The sequence below is a fragment of the Festucalex cinctus genome, chromosome 5 (genome assembly GCF_051991245.1).
Source record: "Festucalex cinctus isolate MCC-2025b chromosome 5, RoL_Fcin_1.0, whole genome shotgun sequence".
NCBI lineage: Eukaryota > Metazoa > Chordata > Actinopteri > Syngnathiformes > Syngnathidae > Festucalex > Festucalex cinctus.
In genome coordinates, this window is record NC_135415.1 from 7,296,119 (window position 1) to 7,318,448 (window position 22,330).

A 22,330-nucleotide genomic window follows, 5' to 3' on the forward strand; every position below is an offset into this window, starting at 1 on the left:
CCTGAGTATTTATACAATATGACCGCAAGGCCGCTGTGCTATCTCCGCGTAGATAAACACGCACACACACACACACGCATCACCTCCCTCTTCCGAGGTCCATGTCGCCAAGGTTGCTTCACGTACAAGACGAGCATTTCTCTGACTTTCACATATTGTCAGCTAACATCCAGTGCCCAAACCAACTGCATTGCCGGAGAGGTCAATATGGGAGCAGCTAGAACCATCCACCTCTTCATAGTCTGAAACGGTTCAGCGCTTAGGGTAAAAAAAAAAAAAAAAGTCCCTGTTTGGTTTGGCTCCTTTCCGGCTAACCTTCATTAAAACTGATATGTTGCCATGGGCTTAAAGCACCTGACATTTGTAATTGATGGTGGGCTTAACCCTGATGTTCTCTATGGGTGGTCTGTAGACTCTGTTATCTAACACTTGATTGCCTTGAAAGGCTATATGGGCAAAAGTCTTGGGACGCACCTCAAATTATTGAAACAAGTCAACAAGCATACAAGTCAGAAGATAGGCCACATTCATTTACTCCACGTTAGGAATTCTATCCAACCTTTTGTGACCGATTTGTGGAAAGTCTCATTTTGCTCACTTTCAACACTTTCTTCCAAAATAATTGGAACAGTGAGGCCAATTCCTTTATTTATAGATTAACGTAAACATTTGGGTTTGACATCAAGTGATGAATATGAAACAGGAGATCAACATTTCAGTTTTTATTTACAGGATTTAATACAAAACTTCACAGATCTAGTATACATATGTGGGGATTTGGTACCGGGCCAGACAATGGGACTAAACAAAAAATATTTTATTGCCCATCAGTCTGAAAGAAATATTTTGAACATCAAATATGTGTTCCAATACTTTTGTGCAACTAAAAATGTGATTTCAACCTGACAAATGCATCTTCTAATGCTGAATTCAAGGATGGTCGCAAGTCGGACTTTTCCGAGTTCAAACCAGGAAGTGTGTATGGGAACCCCCCTTGAACTCGGAAATTCCTCTTGCGAAGTCAGAAAAAAAAGGACCCTGACTTCACCGACTACAAGTGACGTCACTCTACAATGGCGACCACAGACCGTAAATGGCAAAATACAATTTACTCGAATATAAAACTAGATAGCGGTCTTCATTCATAAATATTCGACATAACTCCACGTAACGCAACGTACGTGACAGTATGCCGCTATCTCCCTGCATAAAAGTAAACTGTATAGAATGCTTATGAAATAAGATTAAAACAATAAATGAAGCAAAATTACGAAAATGGAAGTTTTCTGGAGGTCAAAATGAGTTTTGATGACCAAAACAAAAAAAACTGTTTACCACTATCCGCCATTATGTTTGTTTACTTTCACATCGAACTCTGATATATCCGACTTCCGATCATCCTCGAATGCAGCATAAGTCATGGGTGTCAAACACAAGGCCGGGGACCAGATCTGGCCCAACCACATCAAAAGAAAATTACGTGCATCAACTTCATATTTCTTGCTAAAATAAATTGCAAATAGTCTTCACTTTTAAAAACATTACAAACATTTTTTTATTTATTTTTTTACCTATGTCCCGTTTAAAATAACGCTAATAATATTTGGACAAAACGTTTTTACTGGCCTCTGATTTCAAAACTTATTTATCAATTTGTGTTTATGTAATATGAGGGGATCATACATTTATTTGGGTTCACAATTGTTGATTTAGCTTTCAATACCTGGAAATTAACACTGAAATCTAAATGGGTGCTGCAACGGGCCATCATAAAAATCACAGTCATCTAACCAGGCCATCTTGAAAATGTTGCTTTGCTGAAGTCCTGTTCAGTCTTGTCACTTCATGTTACCAACCTCATCTTCACGATTCTGCTTTGGCCTCGACATCACCGAGACTGAATCACACTCTGGTTGGGGGGGAAAGATGTCCAAAGGCGCTCTGTGTTTTGTCAAGCATCTCACATGTTTTGACAACCTTGTTCAGCCCTCCAAGCAAAAGCAAAATTATCTAACAGTAATATTGCCTCAATGGTCTGCTTGTCAAGCTAACACTCATGTCAACATTGTATGGAAAGCTGTCAAAAGGCGAGTCACCCCATTCGTGTACTAGGATGTGCGTAATAAAACAGGAATCTAGTGCTAAATCCTGTAGAAATACTGGAATCCCCATGACCTATAACTTGGCGTCCCTCCAAATGGATTGAAGGGATTACCCATCAGTCTCTGTGGCCTTCAACAGGGTGAGTAAAAAAAATAAAAAATAAAAAAAATAAAAAAGACCAACTCTATACCAAAGCCATTATTCAGTCAGAATATGACATTAATGGAGTATGTGCAAAATGTTGGTCTCTGACATACACTGTAAATAATGTCTGTAGATTTAACAAGCAATTTCTGTAAATCGTAACATAAAAAAGGTAAATATAAAAACAATGAATCATTGTGAAATTTACAGTCATGTTGTAAAACTCCGAAACAAACACAACTGATTTGACAGTAAGAAAATGTTAAGATCCAATTATTTTGGAGAATTCACAAAATACTATGATTTAAACACATATTAACTGTAAAACAGAAAACATTAGTATACAGTTAAAATTACATAATTGATGTGTTAGAATAACACTTTTTTCAGTATAGGTTCTTTGGTACATTTTGTTTATGCCAAAAGAAACACGCATTATAAATTAGATCAGAATATTTGGATATACAGTAAAACCATGTGTAAAAACAAGTTTTATTTTTTACAGAAACAAAATTGGAAGCTGTGGTTACCAGAATAATTTTGGAGAAAAAAAAAAATCATAATAATAAATACGGTGCAAATATAAACAACTTTACAACTTTAGAACAACTTGTATATTATATATTCTCTGTACTCTTGAACTTGTAGATCCAACAGTCCTTTACTGATTACTTACTTAAGACCATAACAACAGGTTAGGGTGACTGGTAGAGTGCTCGTCTTGCGTGAGGTTGTTGGTTGAGGCCCAGTACAGTGTGATGGTATCAAATATTCATGAAAAAGGTAATGTAAGTACAGTTGTTCCTGATGCTGTGTAATCAGGTGAAATGAGTAGTCAAAATGCAAAGCACTTTGATTGCACTGTAAGGTAAGAAAGCGCTTTATTATAGCATTATATTATTTGTATTATGCCCATATGTAAATTTTCCGGTAAAACAGTATTTTTTAAAATGTCAAAACTTGGATTAAGTACATTTTATAATTGTAAAATCAACAGTGTCAATACTTTTTTTTTTTTTTTTTTTTTAACCGTAAACGTAGAAAATGTATTACCGTAATTTAACGGTACACTTGCGGCAACCAAAGCTGCCGGTATTTTACTGTAAAAACAGCATTTTTATTTTTACAATGTGTATTACGATAAACACTCACTGTTAAATTATCTTGTGAATAAACCCACAGTATTTATCAAATACATTTCACTTTCCAGTCCATGTGCTAATTGTAGTAAAAGGAAAGAGTATTGAATGAAGAGTCGCGCAGAATGTGGAGTACTCAAACTAAGCACAGATTTTATTGGGACTTGAAAGACACAGTGGGTTTGGTTTTCACATGCACCCAGCACACCTCCCATAACACTTCCTCTCTTCTTGTCTATTTGTATTGTTCCCAGTGACACAAATATGAGTACGACATTCACAAGTGCGCATGTCTGCGTGGGCCTCGTCTGGGAGATCATGCAAACAAGGAGGTACTTCAGTCTGATTTAAAAAAAAATAAATTCTTTTCATAACCAGTACAGAGTTAGGGACTTGGGGATCAGACTTGCAGGATGGGTGAATTAAATTACTTGAAACAATCTCTAAAAATAGCAAAACAAGATGTTCTTAAAAACAAGAAGAGGAGGTGATCCTCGTCATTTTTAATTGGCTGTGCTGCTGCAGGAAGGCCACTTTATCTTTGTGTTATATTTCGGTTACCTCCGGCATTCCTCTTCCAGACATAAATGAAGTGGACCAGATACATAAAATGCAGATAAACATCAACCATTCATTGAGTCTCACTAAATACAACAAGATGAAGAGACTTTAGACAAGATGAGGCATTTTGAACACATATCGGAGAAAAATACAAAAAACAGCACATGTAAAAGTGAGGCAGCAATATTATTGAAATGTAAAAGGCATAAGGGAGCAAGAACACTTAAAATGCTGGAACTAAACTGTAGAAAAGACGCATTGCATGGGATTACCAATGCAATAATGTGCCTTAGGAGGTAAAGCATTTTCATTTTGGTGAAAAAAACAACAACATGACATTTAATTATTTTAAATTGTGCAACTTCTAAGTCAGGCTGAGTGCATGTGTTCCACTTCACGGTGACTGTGCAGAAAAAAAAAAAAGAGCTCAACAAAACAAATTATTCTGATCCTGTACAGCATATTCATTATGTTTTTTAAAATGTCACATATAATGTCAACTATAAAGTGACACTGTAAACCGAGGGAGATGCCTGTGCTGTATATGGTATACAAAAACATCAGTGGAATGAGGTATGCAGAAGCAAAAGGGATACAGCTGTCCATACGTACACTTGTCCATGCAATGACAACACATCACGATTCTCACAATGCCGTTTATGTGTATTTGTCTGACAGATGTGACGATATGCAAGCTGTATATGCCCATGCTGCATGCTCACATATCGTTACCTTGATAAAATAACGGAATGTCTTTTTTTTTTTTTTTGGATGCAATCCTTTTGCCTTAAAGGGACAGTGTGTATTATTTAGTGCCATCTAGTGGTCAACTAATAGAATGCAACCATTTTGAAGCACACCAACTATGATGCTTTGCAAGCCTAGCACAAATTATACTGTAAAATTTATTTTATATTGATTTATATTATATTTTATATTGACGTAAAATATTTGTGTTGACTTATTTTGTTTCTTATTTGGGTTACTATTGTGGTTGAGTTGTACTGGCGGAAGGATACCCGTGATGATGAGGTGAATGATTACACGAATTGAGAGAGTTATGCTGGAGTCACTCAGGGGCGAGGCTACTATATAAAGTTTGCTGTGGAACTATTCCCTCTCAGTGTGCTATTCTCGCTCCACAGCCTTCGCATGGAACTATAACACTCACTATCTCACCAAAACAGTGTTACACTGGTGGCAGCGGTTTTTGAACTTTCAGCAATTGGTGAGGTTCAATTTTTACCAAGAAGCTAATGCTAAGCTAGCGGCACCCGACGGAAACAGTGGCCAATATTTTTGTCACAATGTAGGAGGACCACAAGATCAGCTAACAGAGGTGGATACTTAAAGGACTGTATTTTTAGTATGAACTTTCAGCTATGACAAGTAATTTTTTTAATGAGCTTCTTTTTCAGTCAAATAGTAGTAAGAATCTCACAAAAATAGAATAATAAATAATTATAATTTGGAGTAAGCGAGCAGCCCAGCGAGCAAGAACTAACTGGAGTGGCTAACGAGGGGCGAGCGGGAGAAGCTAGCAAAAGTTAGCAAGAGCAAAGCAAAGCGAGACAAGCGGCAGGAGGCCGAATCACGGCGCTCAGCGACGACCACCTGCTGGGCCCCAGCTGTGGAAGGTAAGCGACGGTCAATGTTAGCGAAGTTCTTCTCCTTCGAATGTCTGAATAAAGTTTGCTGTGGAGCTATTCCCGCTCCGTGTGTTATTTTTTCTCCACGACCCTTACTTGGAACTATAACACTTACTACCTCACGAAAATAGTTTTACACAGGTGGCAGCGGTTTGTGAACTTTCAGCAGTTGGTGAGGTTCAAGTTTTGCTACGATCAAGAAGCTAATGCTAAGCTAGTGGCACCCGACGGAAACTGAGTCGACAATATTTTCTTCACAACAAAGGGAGGACAACCTGTTGCTGTTTTTGTTTTGTTTCAACGTAGGAGGACCACGTCGATCAGCTAACGGAGGTGGACACCGTTAAAGGCGCTGTCTGCCAGTTTCACTCTGGAAAAAGCACTTTTTAAATACAGGATTTAAACAATCAAACTACTTCTCAATTGACAGATCAGGGCTTGTCTTCATTTCTGTTGGTGAGTTTGTCCTAAACCCGCACCCCCCCAGCCTGTATTTTACCATTTTGTGTTTGTTTTGTGGGACGTTTCTGTGGGAAGACAGTATTTACAACCCTCCAGCCAATCGCAGAGCGGGGGGTGGCGTGTCGCAAACGGGGCCAGGCGAACGTGTCAGCTGCGTGACGTCAATCCCGCGGCAATTTGAAAGCACGCACAGATTTTTTTTTCTTCACTCACTCATACACACACTTAAGCTTCTGTGAGTGAGTGAGTGAGTGAGTGAGTGAGTGAAAAAAAAAAAAAAATCCGTGCGTGCTTTCAAATTGCCGCAGGAGTGACGTCACGCAGCTGACACGTTCGCCCGGCCCCGTTTGCAACACGCCACCCCTTCGCTCTGCGATTGGCTGGAGGGTTGTAAATACTGTCTTCCCACAGAAACGTCCCGCTGTTTACAAAACAAACACAAAATGGTAAAATACAGGCTTGGGGGTGCGGGTTTAGGACAAACTCACCAACAGAAATGAAGACAAGCCCTGATCTGTCAATTGAGAAGTAGTTTGATTGTTTAAATCCTGTATTTAAAAAGTGCCTTTTCCAGAGTGAAACTGTCAGACAGCGCCTTTATGGACTATTTTCAATATGAAGTTTCAGCTGTGGCAAGTAATTTTTTAATGAACTTCTCTTTCAGTCAAATAGTAAGAAGCTCACAAAAATAGAATGCTAACCAATTATTATTTGGAGTAAGCGAGCAGCCCAGCGAGCAAGAACTAGATGGAGTGGCTAACGAGCGGCTAGCGAGAGAAGCTAGCAAAAGTTAGCAAGAGCAAAGCAAAGTGAGAAAGCGGCAGGAGGCCGAATCACGGCGCTCAGCGACAACCACCTGCTAGCCGCAGTTGTGGAAGGTAAGCGACGGTCGATGTTAGCGAAGTTCTTCTTCTTCGAATGTCCATAGAAAGATGGTGGTGAAACGTGAGCCCCCCGAAGACGTGGCGCGACCTATGTAATATAATTACCGATTGCTAGGCATACTATTATATATAAAATGTTATGTTGAAATTAATAGTGTTTTTTGTTGTTATTTTTTTAATTAATGAGTTCTTAGTTCACCACTAGATAGCACAAAATAACACACACTCCCTTTAATCAGCTCTTTGGATGCTCACCATCTCTGCTAAAATTGATTGAACAGTTCGTGCAAAATAATTAATATTATTAATGAATATAATATATTCAATATTTGCTGCAGTTTTTAGTATTTTCTGATTTTTTTTTCTTAATGACTTATGCCATTATTTTAGGAATGTGACAATACTGAGCAAACAGCGCACATACTGATCTCACATGATTCTAAACATCTTCAGACCACTAATCATCATCACACAACTGATCTGTATTCTTTGGCCTGAGTGTACACGAGGCAGTACGTATTATGAGCCGAGGTTGTGGAGGAGGCGATCAGTTCTGAATGTAAAAAGGAGTGACGTGAGGTAAGACAGGTGGGAAATACAGAGAAATATTATCAGTGGTATACAGATGATGACACTATACATAGTTGGATAGCTATTAGGTACAGGCCAGGAAGTAAAACACCGTTTTGGAAAAATAAACATTACCAGGACCCACTTTTCAATTCCTTGTAGTGGGTCTTTATAATACACTGGATCCCCTGAAAAAAAATATTAGCTTAGTTTCTATCCTTTTCACTCTTTCATCAACACAAGTGGCTCTGTTCTGTTGTCCAACAATCCTGAGGGTAAGAGGGTTTGTCCAATATTTCAAAACGTCTCTGACCTTCCCACTAACAAAATGGCCCGAGTACCTGGGTCTGGTCGACCCCCCCTCTTATGGGCTGACCCATGAGACTTTCAACAGACAATCTCAGGACCCGACTGGGAACTAATTAGCAGCGGGTAAACCCTCAGAGCTTCATCATCCCTTTGAGTTTATGGCTCCCACGCTGTAACTGCACCACTAGGGGGCAGAGTTAGACATTGAGTCCACAGAGTTTACGCTGGAAGACTGCACACGGCTGTGGGAAATAGACACCTCTGGGTGCTAAAACGGCCAAGAAAAGAGAATATAGAGTTAGAATTGCAGTTTGTATCATAAAATGCATGAGCGATTGTTTCTACGTACGTGCCTCCTGAAGATCCTGTCCAGCAGGCTGCGTCTGGGAGGCTCTGGAGGTTGATTCCAGTCAAGGTCTGGGGGTCTCATCCCTTGAGGGCCAAACACATTCAGATCTCTGAAACACTCCGTTTCTATCATCTGGAGAAGAGAGGAGACCTTTGGCCTATTACAAACATTGGCTCCATTGTTGATGAACACAAGAGTCAAACAATTTTATGTGTACGCTGCAAACTAACTGCAATAGACAAAATAAACACAACTTTACTCAGACTTCTTCCCTTGAGTTTTGTATACTGCAAAAAATATTTTCATTAAACATTTGTCCATCAAGTCACACACACTCACCTCATTTTGCCATGGGATGGAAACACTGCCTGTAGCAAATTTGGAGTAGAAGTCATTGTCGGTTTGGTCCAAATTTACTCCCTTGACTGTGGAGAACTGCTCGATGTCCAACACATCTTTACAGTAGACTGCCCGAGGCTGTAAGAGGCCAGTAAAACCGTGAAAAGGATCAGATGACGTGCACGTTTTTCAGCACCTCAAAAAGAATCTTGAAAATGAGGGCACGTTTTATTCTCATTTCTACAGTTTTACCCCTCCCACACGCTTTAAAGACATTGTAAACTACTAAACATATTGTAGTGTCTGTGTACATGAATGTGCCTTTAAAAGGGGTGTCAAGTCAAAAATGTTGTTTACAATAATATGTTCTATGCGCCCCCATTAGTCTAAACACAGCAGTCTGATTATTATTGTGTTTGTGGAATATGTTGGGCAAAAAAAACATAAATCCACCCATTCTTGCCCATCTCAGAGGGCGGCCATTTTGCCAATTGCTGTCAACCAAAAATGACATCACAAGTAACGACCGTCACAGCTCACCTGTTGTCTGGGTTTGGTCAGGTGACATTCGCAAGATGAATCTAATGCTATTGAGCAATGTGATTGTTTTTAAAATGGGCAAACTCATTGAATTTATGATTAGAAGTTGTTTAGATTCATTACATGCTATGGTGTTTTGACTGTTTTAAATTGTTGCATCTATTGTGTGTCTTTGCTGCCCCTGTGGCCAGGTCACTTTTGGAAAAGAGATTAATCTCAATGAGTTCTTTATCTGGTTGAATAAAGAAAATGAAAATGATCAGGCCCTTAGGCACTGTGATGTCATTTTCAGTGGACAACAAATGACAAAATGGCTGCCACTTGAGATAGGTAAAAACAGGTAGGGATGTAACGATAAGGGCAGTATCGTGATATTAAAACTGCCACAATATCGTCGTCGTCATGTTCACAATATTTATAAGGAACACATCTGTTCAAAAGGTAAGGTTGATTTCCATTTGTGCAGTTCTAGCACCCTCTGGTGGCTAGTTTTGTAGTGCAATTTAATTTTCATTAGGGATGCTTTGGCCCTTCTATGTTTAAAATCTACGCTAATTGTCAGTCAATTAATATAAATAATATGAAATAAAATAATAAAAAATAAAGAAAAAATATAAATAAATAAGTAAATAATATAAATAAAAAATATAATATAACATAATATATATATATATATATATATATATATATATATATATATATATATATATATATAATATATCTATAATCTATAATCTATATATATAATAAACATGAAATAATTAATATAATTTTGGCCCTTCTACGTTTAAAATCCACACTATTGGTCAGATGAAGGGCAACGTAATATGCCTGTGAAGCGAGTCAATATGTGGAGGAACTCAATGTGTGCATGCATTACCAAGTAAGCGCCTCAATATTGTTATTAGAGATTGTAGGTGGTTTATATGCATTGCTGTTATGTACAAAAGCACATTATTGTGCTTGTTTTGGTATGAGCTCTTTTTTTTTATACAATATTGTGACCTTTTTTAAATATCGCCAACCTAGCCACAATATCGTGCTAATTATCATATCGTGAGCTTCATATCGTGAAAATATCGTATCGTGATGTTTGGATATTGTTATATCCCTAAAAACAGGTGTATTTTGCTGCTTATGTTGAATTTATACTCCACAAACAATGTTAATTAGATTGTTTAGACTAGTGGGGGCACATATTGGAAATGATTTTTTTTTTTTTTTTTTTACTTAACCTCCCCTTTAAGAGGCGGGTCCTAGTGGGGTGGCGTGTGACGTCAGCTCTGTATCGATAAAGCTGGGTTGCAAATGGTGAGCCGCCAGATAGCGGTGAGCACTACATCAGACTACTCACATCAGGCACAAAGGGAGGCTCCACTATTCCAGCTTCTAGCCTCTTGAAGTTGATGTTTTTGAAGAAGGAGTGAGCCTTGACGCCTGCCGCTTTGTCCCCCAGGCACCCCAGCCTCTGCTTTGGGTCTTTGGTGAGCAGCTGGATAGGTTTGAAGGATAGATGAATCACAACACCATTCACTGTCTACCAGCCTGAATGTGAACTTCTTGCCGACAACCCCTCACCCTTCTACAGATTTCCTTGGTGTCCTCTGTAAACTTGTCATTGTACTCCTCCTCTTCCTCCTGCACCCTCCTCTCCACCTCCTCCCGCTTCACTCGCTCTTTGCGGGCGCGGAAGGGCGATCGCCCAGCGGTCATCTCGTATACGAGGCAGCCCAGCCCCCACCAATCGGGACTCATTGCATACTTTTCGTTGTTGATCACTTCTGGAGCTAAACGTGACCAAACAGGCTGTCAGATGAGCAACTTGCACGTGTGAATGGAGATGTTCATCAGGTTGAGACTTACCCATGTAGCCCACTGTCCCCACCCGTCCTCGGATCAACTCCCCTTCAGGCACTTTGATAGCAAGGCCCAGGTCAGAAATACGGATGTGTCCTGCACAACAACAATAACAATGTTAATTTTATTAATATACAACTGACATGATTGCAACAAACAACACGGCCTTATTTCAAGGTATCAGTACTCGCGATTAGCGGCCAATACCAGTATCAGCTGCCCTCTTGTGGCCATTTTATAATCCAGAACTATAAATTACAAGTGAGAAGATTGGAAAATTGCCATCAATTTGTAGGAAATGCTACATTGGGATATATATAGGTCTTTCTTTCAAATTTTTGTCATTACTCCCCCCCCCCATACAAACTCCATTCAGGATTCGAACGTGGTACCTATCAATTGTGAGGCAGGCATGTAAACAGGAAACTTAAAATTATACCGGATTTTAAAAATGACAAGCAAAAGTAGCTATACTTTTAATACATAACTCAATACAGTTCTTTTGCTGTCTGAAATATAAGTATGCTATTATTTACAAAAGTGCTTACGTCACTATTCTTACACTTTGTCCGAGTGTCAAAACTGAAAACTAAAAACAGAAATCTGAGCTGGTCATGCTTCAAAACCCACCATTGTCGTCAAGTAGGATGTTCTCTGGTTTTAAATCTCTGCAAAAAAAAAAGACAAAAACAATAATAATATGCACAACTCAAAATAAATCTGTTGTGCTAAATTAAATTAGTCACAATGTGATCAGAATTAATTAAAATTTTTAAATTATTTGTTTGAACCATTCTTTTTTTCCATGGTTCAATAAATATGTGCATATGTCGGCATGTTTTCGATTTCCTCATCCAAACATGGCCAGAAATATAATGTAAATACAGATACATACCTACTACAATTTGGTTAAAAAGGAAGTCAACCTTAAATATTTCTTGACAACAATGTTATATCTTACCTCACTAGTCTAAACATGACATCCTGATTAATATTGATTTTGTGGAGTATGAGTTAGGATATATTGATATTGCGATAAATCGTGATACTTTGTCTCCCGATAGATTATCCATACGTCTACGCAATAATTGTAGTTAATAACCAGCCACTATAACGTCTCTAATGTTCATGACTTATTGAACAATTACTTGGTGGGCCACTAGGGGGAGCGCCTCATAAGACTGGCGGAAAAATGGACGCAAGTTTTCAGGCGAAGAAGACTCATGATCTTAACTTTATTATTAATTTTATTTTTATTATTTATGTTTATTTTATTATTATTTTATTTTTTATATTTTATATGGCCCTTGTGAGGAGCAAGCGGTTCAGAAAATGGATGGATGGATAATTTATATAATAGATATTTATGTTGTATGTTGTATTTATGTTGTATTATGTATTTAGATTATTTATATTATTATTTTTTATTTATTGCTATTAATTTGTATTTTATTTATTATTATTATTATTATTATTATTATTATTAGGCGGCACGGTAGTCGAGTGGTTAGCACGTCCGCTTCCCAGTTCTGTGGTCTCCGGTTCGAGTCCAGGCTCGGACCTTCCTGGGTGGAGTTTGCATGTTCTCCCCGTGCCCGTGTGGGTCTTCTCTGGGTACTCCGGTCTCCTCCCACATTCCAAAGACATGCATGGCAGGTTAATTGGACGTTCCGAATTGTCCCTAGGTGTGCGTGTGAGTGTGGATGGTTGTTCGTCTCTGTGTGCCCTGCGATTGGCTGGCAACCAGTCCAGGGTGTCCCCCGCCTACTGCCCAGAGCCAGCTGAGATAGGCGCCAGCAGCCCCCGCGACCCTTGTGAGGAATAAGCAGTCAAGAAAATGGATGGATGGATGGATGGATTATTATTATTATTCTTATTATTATTATTATTTTATTATTAGTTTTTGTGTACATTATCGTGGATTTATTACCTGAGCAATATATCGGTAATCGTGCTATCGTCATATCGTGAGATAATCGTTATCATGAGGTTTGATCGCATATCGTATCGTATCATGAGGTAGCCAGAGGTTCCCACCCCATGTATGAGTTATGCAGCAAAATCCAGCCGTTTTTTTCCATCTCACGGGGCGGCCATTTTGCCACTTACTTTCCACTGAAGATGACATCACAGTTGCTCAGGCAACGGCCAATCACATCTCACCTGTTTTCTGAACCTGATCTGTGATTGGTTGTTAACTGAGACCTGAGCAACTGTGAAGTCATTTTTACTCGACAGCAAGTGGCAAAATGGCCGCCTTCTGATATGGATAAACACTGCTTCATTTTGCTGCTTAACTCATATTCAGCTAACGCATATTAACCAGAATACCGTATTTAGACTAGTGGGGCTGCATAGAACATATTACTGTCAAAAAATTTTTTGGGTGGGGGTTTGACTTCTTCTTTATGTGTCCTTTAGCAAGTTTAACTATGACCAAATGTTTTAGATCACAACTCTAAATATACTCATTCGATTGATACCTGTAGACAATGGATTCCCTATGAAGATGCTTGAGGCCGCAACAGATCTGAGCAGCATAAAACTGGACCCTGTCTTTGTCAAAGCCCGGCGTGCCCATGTTGTAGATGTGAAACTTCAGGTCCCCGCCATTCATGATGGTCAGCACCAGACAGAGAGCGTCTTTGGTCTCATACGCGTACGCTAAACTCACCTAGAGGGACGTGTTAAACGGTTTCAAGTTGCTTGGACACGACATGAACTCGCTTAAGTGAATGTTTACGCACAACAAATCGACTGTTAACTTTCTCCAAGATCTGCTTTTCATTCAGCGCCATCGACTCTCCTTTCCTCTTCTTTATCCTCTTCTTCTCCAGCTTCTTACAGGCATACATCTTTCCTGTAGCTCGCACTTGACAAGCACACACCTGAGACGAAGCAAAGTGCATCATGCGTTATTTATATCGCAATGAATAAGGAATGTATTGTCACCTCATTTTATGGATAAACGTATTGAAACATCTATGAAAATAGTTTGCACAGAAACACATTTTGAGCAATTCTCTGCTTCCTATTCTGTGGGAATTGTTTTGGGGGAAATCATGTTCTTGTTGCATATGACAAACTGGTACCTCTCACCTCTCCAAATCCTCCCTTCCCCAGAACTCGGTACTGTCTGAAAGTGTCTTTAGTGATTGGTTGCCTGACAAAACACAGAGACAGGAAAAGCCATTAATACATACTCATGTACCGTATTATTGATGAGGGCAGAGATATTATCTGCACAACTCAATACCATCCTGAGTCTGTTTCCTGTGCACAGGGTGAGGGCCTCTTGCGTGCAATTTTACTTTCCAGACAACGGATATGATCAAGGATGCTCGGAGAGCCTGCTGTTTACTTGGAGCCGCATCTGATACGGTGCTCACTCTGCATCAGAGATGTTCCTTGCCAAGAGTGACCCACAAGTCAGCTGTTGCCTTCTAAAACACACGCTTGTTGCATGTTGCACTTTTTTTTTGCCAGTATAACAATAAAAACTGTACGTCTAGCTGTAGTTAATGGACTGTATATTAGTTGATTCCTGGTGTGCCATTATGATTCTCTATGATTGATGCTCGAGTGCAGTTGTGTACAAACTACGGCCCTGGGGCCCACTGTCCAACTTTTAGCGGCTCGCGGCATATACCAAAAAAAAAAATTAAAAAAATATTTGTCAAAGCCATATTTATGAATATATTGCATTTATAACTAGAGCTGTCAACTGACAAATTTTTAATCAGATTAACTCTTTCACTCCCAGCCATTTTCACTGAAGCAATCCCCGTCGCTCCCGGCTGTTTTACTGGTTTTTGACTGATTTCGCAAGGCTCACATAATATTGTCTTCTATTGCTATAAAAACATGGAACCTACCAAAAGAAAGATTAGGTTCTCTTCTTTTCTCAGGAAAAAAAAAAGTATATTTCTATCTGTTTCCATTTTGCAGCAATAAACATTAGAATATATCTAAGTTTCATCATTAATCACAAATCTGTTTTTAACTGTGGGAAAAACAGCTTGTTTACACCATGGCCTTGGTTGATTTCTTATACTCTGCTGCCACCTGCTGGTCGTTTTTGTAATAACTACCATTGCTTCAACTGTTCTCTGCAGTTCAGAGGCTGCATCAGAGCCTTCTGTATGCTCTAGCATAAAAAACAAAAACATAAAAAAACGTATAAATACATATTTGGGACACTGGTAATATTTAAAATAGAATGTATTTATACGTTTTTGGGAGCAAATGTATTTAATCACATTTTAGAATTTTTGATTATTCATGATTACTCACCTAATTAACTTTTATCAACATTTTTTTTGCCCACCAATTTGAAGAGCACCTGTTATGTTAATTCTTTCGGCATTTAATATTATAAAACACCTTCAACTTTTTTTTTCCTAATCAGTTAATGACTTGCATAATTTAAAATTACAAACAAAAAAAATGAGCCCAATATTTTGACATGAACAAATATTCTGAATGTCATGCTTAAACATTTCTTAAATGTTTTACTTTAATGCATGTAGTTATGTTTAACGCTCAAACACAACTTGTGCTACCTTTAACGTAACCATCCGCTGTCAAGCTAAAGGATCATTTGCGGTCAAAATTAATAGTGTGATTAATCAGCGTTCATACATGATGAATGCGATTATTTTTTGTGAATAGTCAATCAGTTAATGCTTTAACTTTGACATCACAGCACTAATTATAAAATTATCATTATTTCTTGAAACTAAAACGCAAGTCAAAGAATGTCATTGTGGGTCTTGCATTCTTCAATTTTTCTGTCTGTGTCCCTTTGGTGGAAAACGTTTGGACAGCCCTGCTCTAGCGACTCGAGCAGAGTGAAACGTTTCATATCCACGCCAAACTCAGTATTCTGTTCTTGTGAACTTTTGCTAACTTCATCTGACCTACTATTCAGTTATTCCATGTTAAACTGACTGGTGGGAAAAAATAAAAAAATAAAAAAAATAAATAAAAAAAGAGAGTAACAACATGGTATGGTTTGGTGCGAGAATAAGACAAGCTTTGTTTGAGGAAGAACATGTGTTGTGTTCTTGCCATTTCACACCAAAGTGACTCTGCCGATCAATTAACAGGCTGCTCTGTGTTTCGCTCTGGGTACTATTCCACTTCAACCCCAAAAAAGAAATTCTGTAGTGCAAATTTGACTCGATATAAAGAGGGACTAAATCGACTCAGTTTTAGAGTAGGCTTGCACTAGGAAGAGATTAAAATAAAAAAAATTGGGAAAAAAAGTCCCTCATGGGTTGAAGAACGAACTCGCAACCTTTAGCTTGGGAGACTGCCACACTACCACCTGAGCTATCTCCCTCCTACTGTTTGCTGTTCTCCAAGAGACCATTATACATCATTGGTCTCTTGGAGATGAAGATTCCATGCAATCATAGAATCAGCTGCAGCTGACATGAGCGATATACTATCAGAAAGTAGGCGCTGTGTGGCACAGGGAGTAGATGGGCTGTCTCCCAAGCTGTAGGTCGCGAGTTCGTTCCTCCACACTTGAGTCACTTTTATTTTTTTTCCAATATTTTTATTTTACCCTCTTCCAAGTGTAAATATTACTCTAAAACTGAGTCTATTTAGTCCCATTCTAAATAGAGTCAAATTTACTGTGTGATAAATGAGGAATGTGCAAAAACTGGTCCACATTATGTTTGGTCCCCTTCAATAACATCTCACTACACAAACAAAGTGTCCTTTATAATGGAAATGGGGCTGAATTGTAATCTTTCTGTATGCTTGATTTTATTATCAACACACTGAAGGTCTATTGAAGTTACTGAGTTTTGATGTTGAATACACGATTTGATGCTAACTTGAGAGTAGCTTTCACTTCAATTTCAAAATATCTGTACAAAAAAAAAGAAAAAAAAGGTGGTATCGAACATTCCTAATTTAAATTATTAATACAGTGTTCCATTGTTTTCCGCTGGGGTGAGGTTCCAAATATAAATGAAATGAAATTTATTAGAAATGTTTCAAGGCTCTAAAACCCATCAACATACAGTTTATAAACTTTTCTCATCGAGGCATTTACATTTTCTCACATTTGTTTTTCAACATTCTAAATGTTCAAACCTTCATTTTATAAAAATAGGCACATTTACTGTAAAAAAAAAAAAGAAAAAGAGAAAAAAAAAAAAGCACGCTTAATTGCATTAAAAATAATCTGAAAAACAGCGAGACCGCAAAAAGTGAACCATGTTATAGTGAGGGAAAACTGTATCGGCAATTCTAATCACTTTTAAGGGACCGTCAATCATTTGCCGAATTTTCCCATTTGCGGTCGGGCCACGTTTTCGCCACTGCATAAACCTTCCAGGAACTGACCTCTCCAGCATCTTCCACTGCAGGAAGCGGTCAAAGTACATGCTGTTCTCAAAGTCTGCGAATGGAGCCCCACTCAGGTAGTCGTGTACAGCTCTGGTTCCAAACACAAAGGCGAGGCTCAGTCATCACAATAACATATAAGCCAATCCTTTAAACACTGTACATGTGAAATGTGGGCATGCGAGAGTAAGAGAAAAAACAGGTGAGTGAAGCAGACAGGTGAGAGGATGTAAAGATGGAGAGGCGACTCACTTGCGGCAATTGCTGAAGATCTCCTTACACGGACTGAGCTCAAGGTTCTCTCGGCACTGATCTGCAAAGACCTCTGCAATGTCCACACGCTGAGGTGACTACATCAACACATGCATATACAATACTCTTTATCAATACACTCACTTAGTCTACACAATGATCGTGTCATTTAAACAGCAACACTGTAACGGATTGAAAAAAAATCAACTCACTTGTTTGGAAAGAAAGGTCTTGAGAATCTGGTCCCCTCTGCTTTTTCTTTTTTCATCAGGCGTCACCTCGTAATCTTCCTGTACAAGAAAATGACTCACATCGTTAACAACATCCAGATGGTACATTCTATTATCCTGCATTTCCATTGTGTTGGTAGAGTTGTCAGATGGGCAGAAGATATACTAATTAAATGAGAGAGCAGAGAAGTAACATGGAAGTGAGTCATTTTTTGTATCCATCCATTTTCTATACTGCTGACATCCTTGCTGATGTCAATGTTTGTGTAACACTTAAGTGATAATAACATGTGATACAATTTATTTTGGAATTTAATATTAGTGGAGTTTTGATCATTTCTTTGCCATTTAAAACTAATTCGCTCCCAGCCATTTTCACATAAGCAATCCCGTTCGCTCCTGTTTTACTGGATTTTGACTGATTTGGCAAAGCCCACAGAATATTGTGTTCTATTGCTATGGAAAAAAACATGGATCCTATCAAAATAAAGATTAAAGTATAAAAGTATATTTCTGTTTCTGTATATATCTGTTTCTGTTTTGCAGAAATTAGCATTAGAATATAGCTAGGTTTAATCATTATTCACAAATCTATTTAGAATTCTGAGTAACAGAGCCTTTTTTCAACATGGCCCTGGTTGATCTCTTATACTCTGCTGCCACCTGCTGGCTGTTTGTGTAATAACTACCATTTCTGCAACCGTTCATTGTAGTTGAGAGGCTGCATCAAAATCTTCTGTATGCTCTAGTCTAGCATAAAAAAACAAAAACAAAAACATAAATATGTCTTTGGGACACTTAAAACTTTAAAAAAAATGTATTTATACATTTTTGGGAACAAATGAGTTAAGAATAATTCATGTTCCATAATTAATCAATATCAGATTGAAGTGAATCGAATCAGAAAAAAATCGAATCGAAATGGACTCTTGTGAATCGAAATCGAGTGAGGAAATTAGAATTGATACCTAGCCCTACTTTTGATACGTAAAATTTCCCCCAAAAGACAATGATAGACAATTTTAAAGAAAAACCTATATATCTCCATATAGCCTTTTCCATTAACACATTTGCTCCCACAAATGTATAAATACATTCTATTTTAAATATGACCATGACGCCAAAGACGTATTTATACTTTTTTTTTTTAATGTTTTTTTTTTATCCTAGAGCATACATTAGGCTTTGATGCAGCCTCTGAACTGAAGAGAATGCTTGAAGCAATGTTAGTTATTACAAAAATGGCTAGCAGGTGGCAGCAGAGTTTAAGAGATCAACCATGTTGCTAAAAGCTCTTTTCCTCACTGTTTTAAACAGGTTTGTGAATAATAATTAAACTTAGCTATATTGTAATGCTAATTGCTGAAAAAGGGAAACAGATAGAAATATACTTTTTTTCCTGATGAAAGAAGAGACTAATCTTTCTTTTGGGCGGTACCATGTTTTTATAGCAATAGAACACAATATTCTGTGGGCCTTTCAAAATCAGTCAAAATGCAGTAAAAAACCTGGGAGCGAAGGGGGTTGCTTCAGTGAAAATGGCTGGGAGTGAATGAGTTCAAATTGTATGAAATTTATGGCACTTTTCTATTCGTCTAATTTCTAATTCCTGATTGTAAAACGGCCACAAGAGGTCGTGAGTACCAATACCTTGAAATAAGGCCAGGTATTGATATATTGATATATATATATATATATATATATATATATATATATATATATATATATATATATATATATATATATATATATATGAACATCCTCCTTCAAAATGTAGCCAAATATGTACGCACATCCAGACTGACTGATTACACACTGCATCCACTATACAGTATCATGTTCATTTTAAATTTTAACCTGTTTTCCACAGATTTACAAGTCTCAAGAAAAGTACACATTACCAGATTTCCACTCAGCTTATGATGTCTGTAAATCACGCCTCTTTCGTGTTTCCACATTCATTTAAAGCTTACACAAAGTGGGTGTGTCGGAAGTGTGGACGGGAGAAACCACGTAGATGAAAGGTGTGCAAGTGTGGCCGCTTAAAAAAAATAAAATAAAATAAAAAATAACCCTACGCATGAGCGGGAGAATATGGCCCTAAATGCGTGTGTTGCCGTCACGCTCACAAACATATGTTCCACTTGGCTGTCTGTCTATACATATGCTGCTATTCACACAGACAGCCATGACTGTTCAAGGCCGCGCATACTGGACATCTCAGAGACGTGAAAAGAACTCTGACGCATTTCGGAGCGAGCATTTTTAACTTTCAGTGAGAAAATAAAAGCAGGGTGGAGGGCAACAAGACACCCGGGCTGCAAACTGGCCCGACACTGTCTATCAGTAGCTTTTTCCCCCCAACAAGGCCCTGCGTTGCCTGGCAACCACACAGAAAACACGGCAGGATTCCTCGAGGTCCTGGAGTGTCACAGTGTGTCACACCAGCGTCACCATCTTTCCACTATAAAACACACACACACACTGACACCCACGTATACCTACAGTACATACACACATAAGCCAGGAGATTTAGGCTTTAAAAAGCAGCAGCGTCACTGACACTTCAGAACAGGGCAGAAAGGACATACAACTTGTATACACCGTCACAGGCCGAATTATTAGGTACACCAGTAATGTGTAGACAAACTGGTGACGAGGCATTTAATACAGTGATTCTGAGCCCCACCAGTTTTCTATGCGCATTCACAAGATGATTTATTTTCAAATTCAAGACATACCGTATGTGTTAAGCCTGATTTATGCCTCCACGTTTGCTCTCGCATTAATGACCGGCGTAGATCACATGGTCTACGCGAGCCATGAATTTTAAGTGCCGCATAGATCGTGGCCGGCTGCGGTGCACATGTAGCTCGCTCGTGATTGGTCCGTTTGATGGCGTACTCTGCTCTTTTTTTTCTCTCTCTCCCCGCCCCCGCCCAGACAGTTTCCGTGAAGGCAACTGGCAAAGCGACTTCCTGCCCTACTATTCAGTTATTCCATGTTACATGGCTGTTCATGTGGATATGTGCGTAGGACGAGAGGCGAAAATAATAAAATAAAATAAAAAAAATAAATAAATAAAATAAAACTGTGTTCGCTAAGTGTGTGGCTGTTGTGTTTTGGCGAGTTTACAGCCGACACCGGTGCAAATTGGCAATAAATAATTGCCACGGTGATGAGCCGACTCTCCCCCCGGCTTTGTTTCGTGTTTCTGAATTAAATTGAACTTCCTGCATTCGTCATAAAATGCAGAGGAATGTGGCGTCCCAGCCGTAGCAACAGCCTGACTTGGAGTGAAACCACAGCAGACACCGATGTGTATTGTGATGTGTATTGCGCACAAGTTGGAAGTCACGAGCAGAGCTCCGCCGTAACGTCTCCGCGTGAGCCTCAAGCAGAAGTATACTAAGGCCTTTAGGAATGTGACGATATATCAATATCGAGATAAATCGTGATACTGTACTTTGTCTCCCGATAGATTATCGATACGCCCAAGCAAGTATCGTAATATTTGTAGTGAATATACAGCCACTATAACGGCTCCATTGTTCATTACTTATTGAGCAACTGGATTTCAGAGGAGGACAATGATTCACCCACATTGGATTTCAAGAATATTAAGTTTGGATAGTAATACAAGACAGGAAAAAAGAAATAATGCTCAATACTTTGATAATAATTGCAAAACAGTTTATTCACTGATGTAGATTTATTAAATGTCAACCTTTGTTTTTGACTTTTTATAAGGAAATTGAAGGGTTTGCAAGGGCATTGAGAAGGGTTACGACAAAGCAAGCCTTGTTGGTATTGAATAACTTGAAGAAATTACTGTCTGATTAGATTTTTTGTTTTTTTAAATTTTATTTATTTATTTATTTATTTATTTATTTTTATTGCCATGTTCGACAGCACGGTTCGGATTTGTGTGCTCAGTTTGATTTGGATGTTTGTTGAATTTGGAATTTATACAAATAAATAAATAAATAAATAAATAAATAAATAAACTAACTTATTGAGCAATTACTTGGCAGGCCGCGAGGGGGAGCGCCTCATAAGAATGGGGGGGAAATGTACAGAAGTCTTCAGGCGAAGAAGACTCATGAGCTCACTTTTTCCCACCAACTGACTCACTTTTGCATACGTTTTTATGAAAAATATGTATTATATCTTCAATTTTAACATTTTAAAACATGCTTTATGTTTTGATTTTTTTGAAGCACACAATTTCTGAGAAATATTGATTTAATTGGATTTAATATTTAAGTAATTTTATTTATTTATTTACTTTACTTTTGCAATGTTACATGAAAAAATTGTTAGTTTATAAAATGAAAGAATGTTGCATGACAATAGTGTTTAAAGGCGCAGTCTGCCGGATTCACTCAGGAAAATGCACTTTTTAAATACAGGATGTACACACTTTAACTTTCTCTCAGTCTACACATCTGTGTTTATGTTATTTTTTTGTGGTGATTTTGTCCTAAACCCCTACTCCCCCAGCCTGTATTTTGTCATTTTGTGTTTGTTTTGTAAACAGCGGGACATTTCTGTGGAAAGAGTGTTTACACCCTCCAGC

The 22,330-nt window shown here is 38.3% G+C and overlaps 1 protein-coding gene across 2 annotated transcripts in view; it reads right to left on the minus strand.

Annotated features, from left to right (window-relative positions):
- Nucleotides 1-6,611: 6,611 nt before the first annotated feature.
- The window catches only part of grk5l (G protein-coupled receptor kinase 5 like), a 40,809-nt gene continuing 25,090 nt past the window's right edge, over nt 6,612-22,330 (minus strand). Inside the window, exons 4-16 of one of the 2 annotated variants that reach the window (XM_077521323.1) lie at nt 17,734-17,811; nt 17,522-17,619; nt 17,270-17,362; nt 14,006-14,069; nt 13,654-13,794; nt 13,390-13,580; nt 11,537-11,574; nt 10,913-11,002; nt 10,628-10,836; nt 10,404-10,541; nt 8,510-8,647; nt 8,175-8,302; nt 6,612-8,089 (exon numbers count right to left, since the gene is read on the minus strand). In XM_077521323.1, the coding sequence (XP_077377449.1) occupies nt 8,041-8,089; nt 8,175-8,302; nt 8,510-8,647; nt 10,404-10,541; nt 10,628-10,836; nt 10,913-11,002; nt 11,537-11,574; nt 13,390-13,580; nt 13,654-13,794; nt 14,006-14,069; nt 17,270-17,362; nt 17,522-17,619; nt 17,734-17,811 (1,455 nt within the window). In that variant the 3' untranslated portion in view covers nt 6,612-8,040. Of the gene's footprint in view, nt 8,090-8,170; nt 8,303-8,509; nt 8,648-10,403; nt 10,542-10,627; nt 10,837-10,912; nt 11,003-11,536; nt 11,575-13,389; nt 13,581-13,653; nt 13,795-14,005; nt 14,070-17,269; nt 17,363-17,521; nt 17,620-17,733; nt 17,812-22,330 lie in introns of both variants that reach the window. The other variant, XM_077521322.1, reaches the window with a different exon arrangement.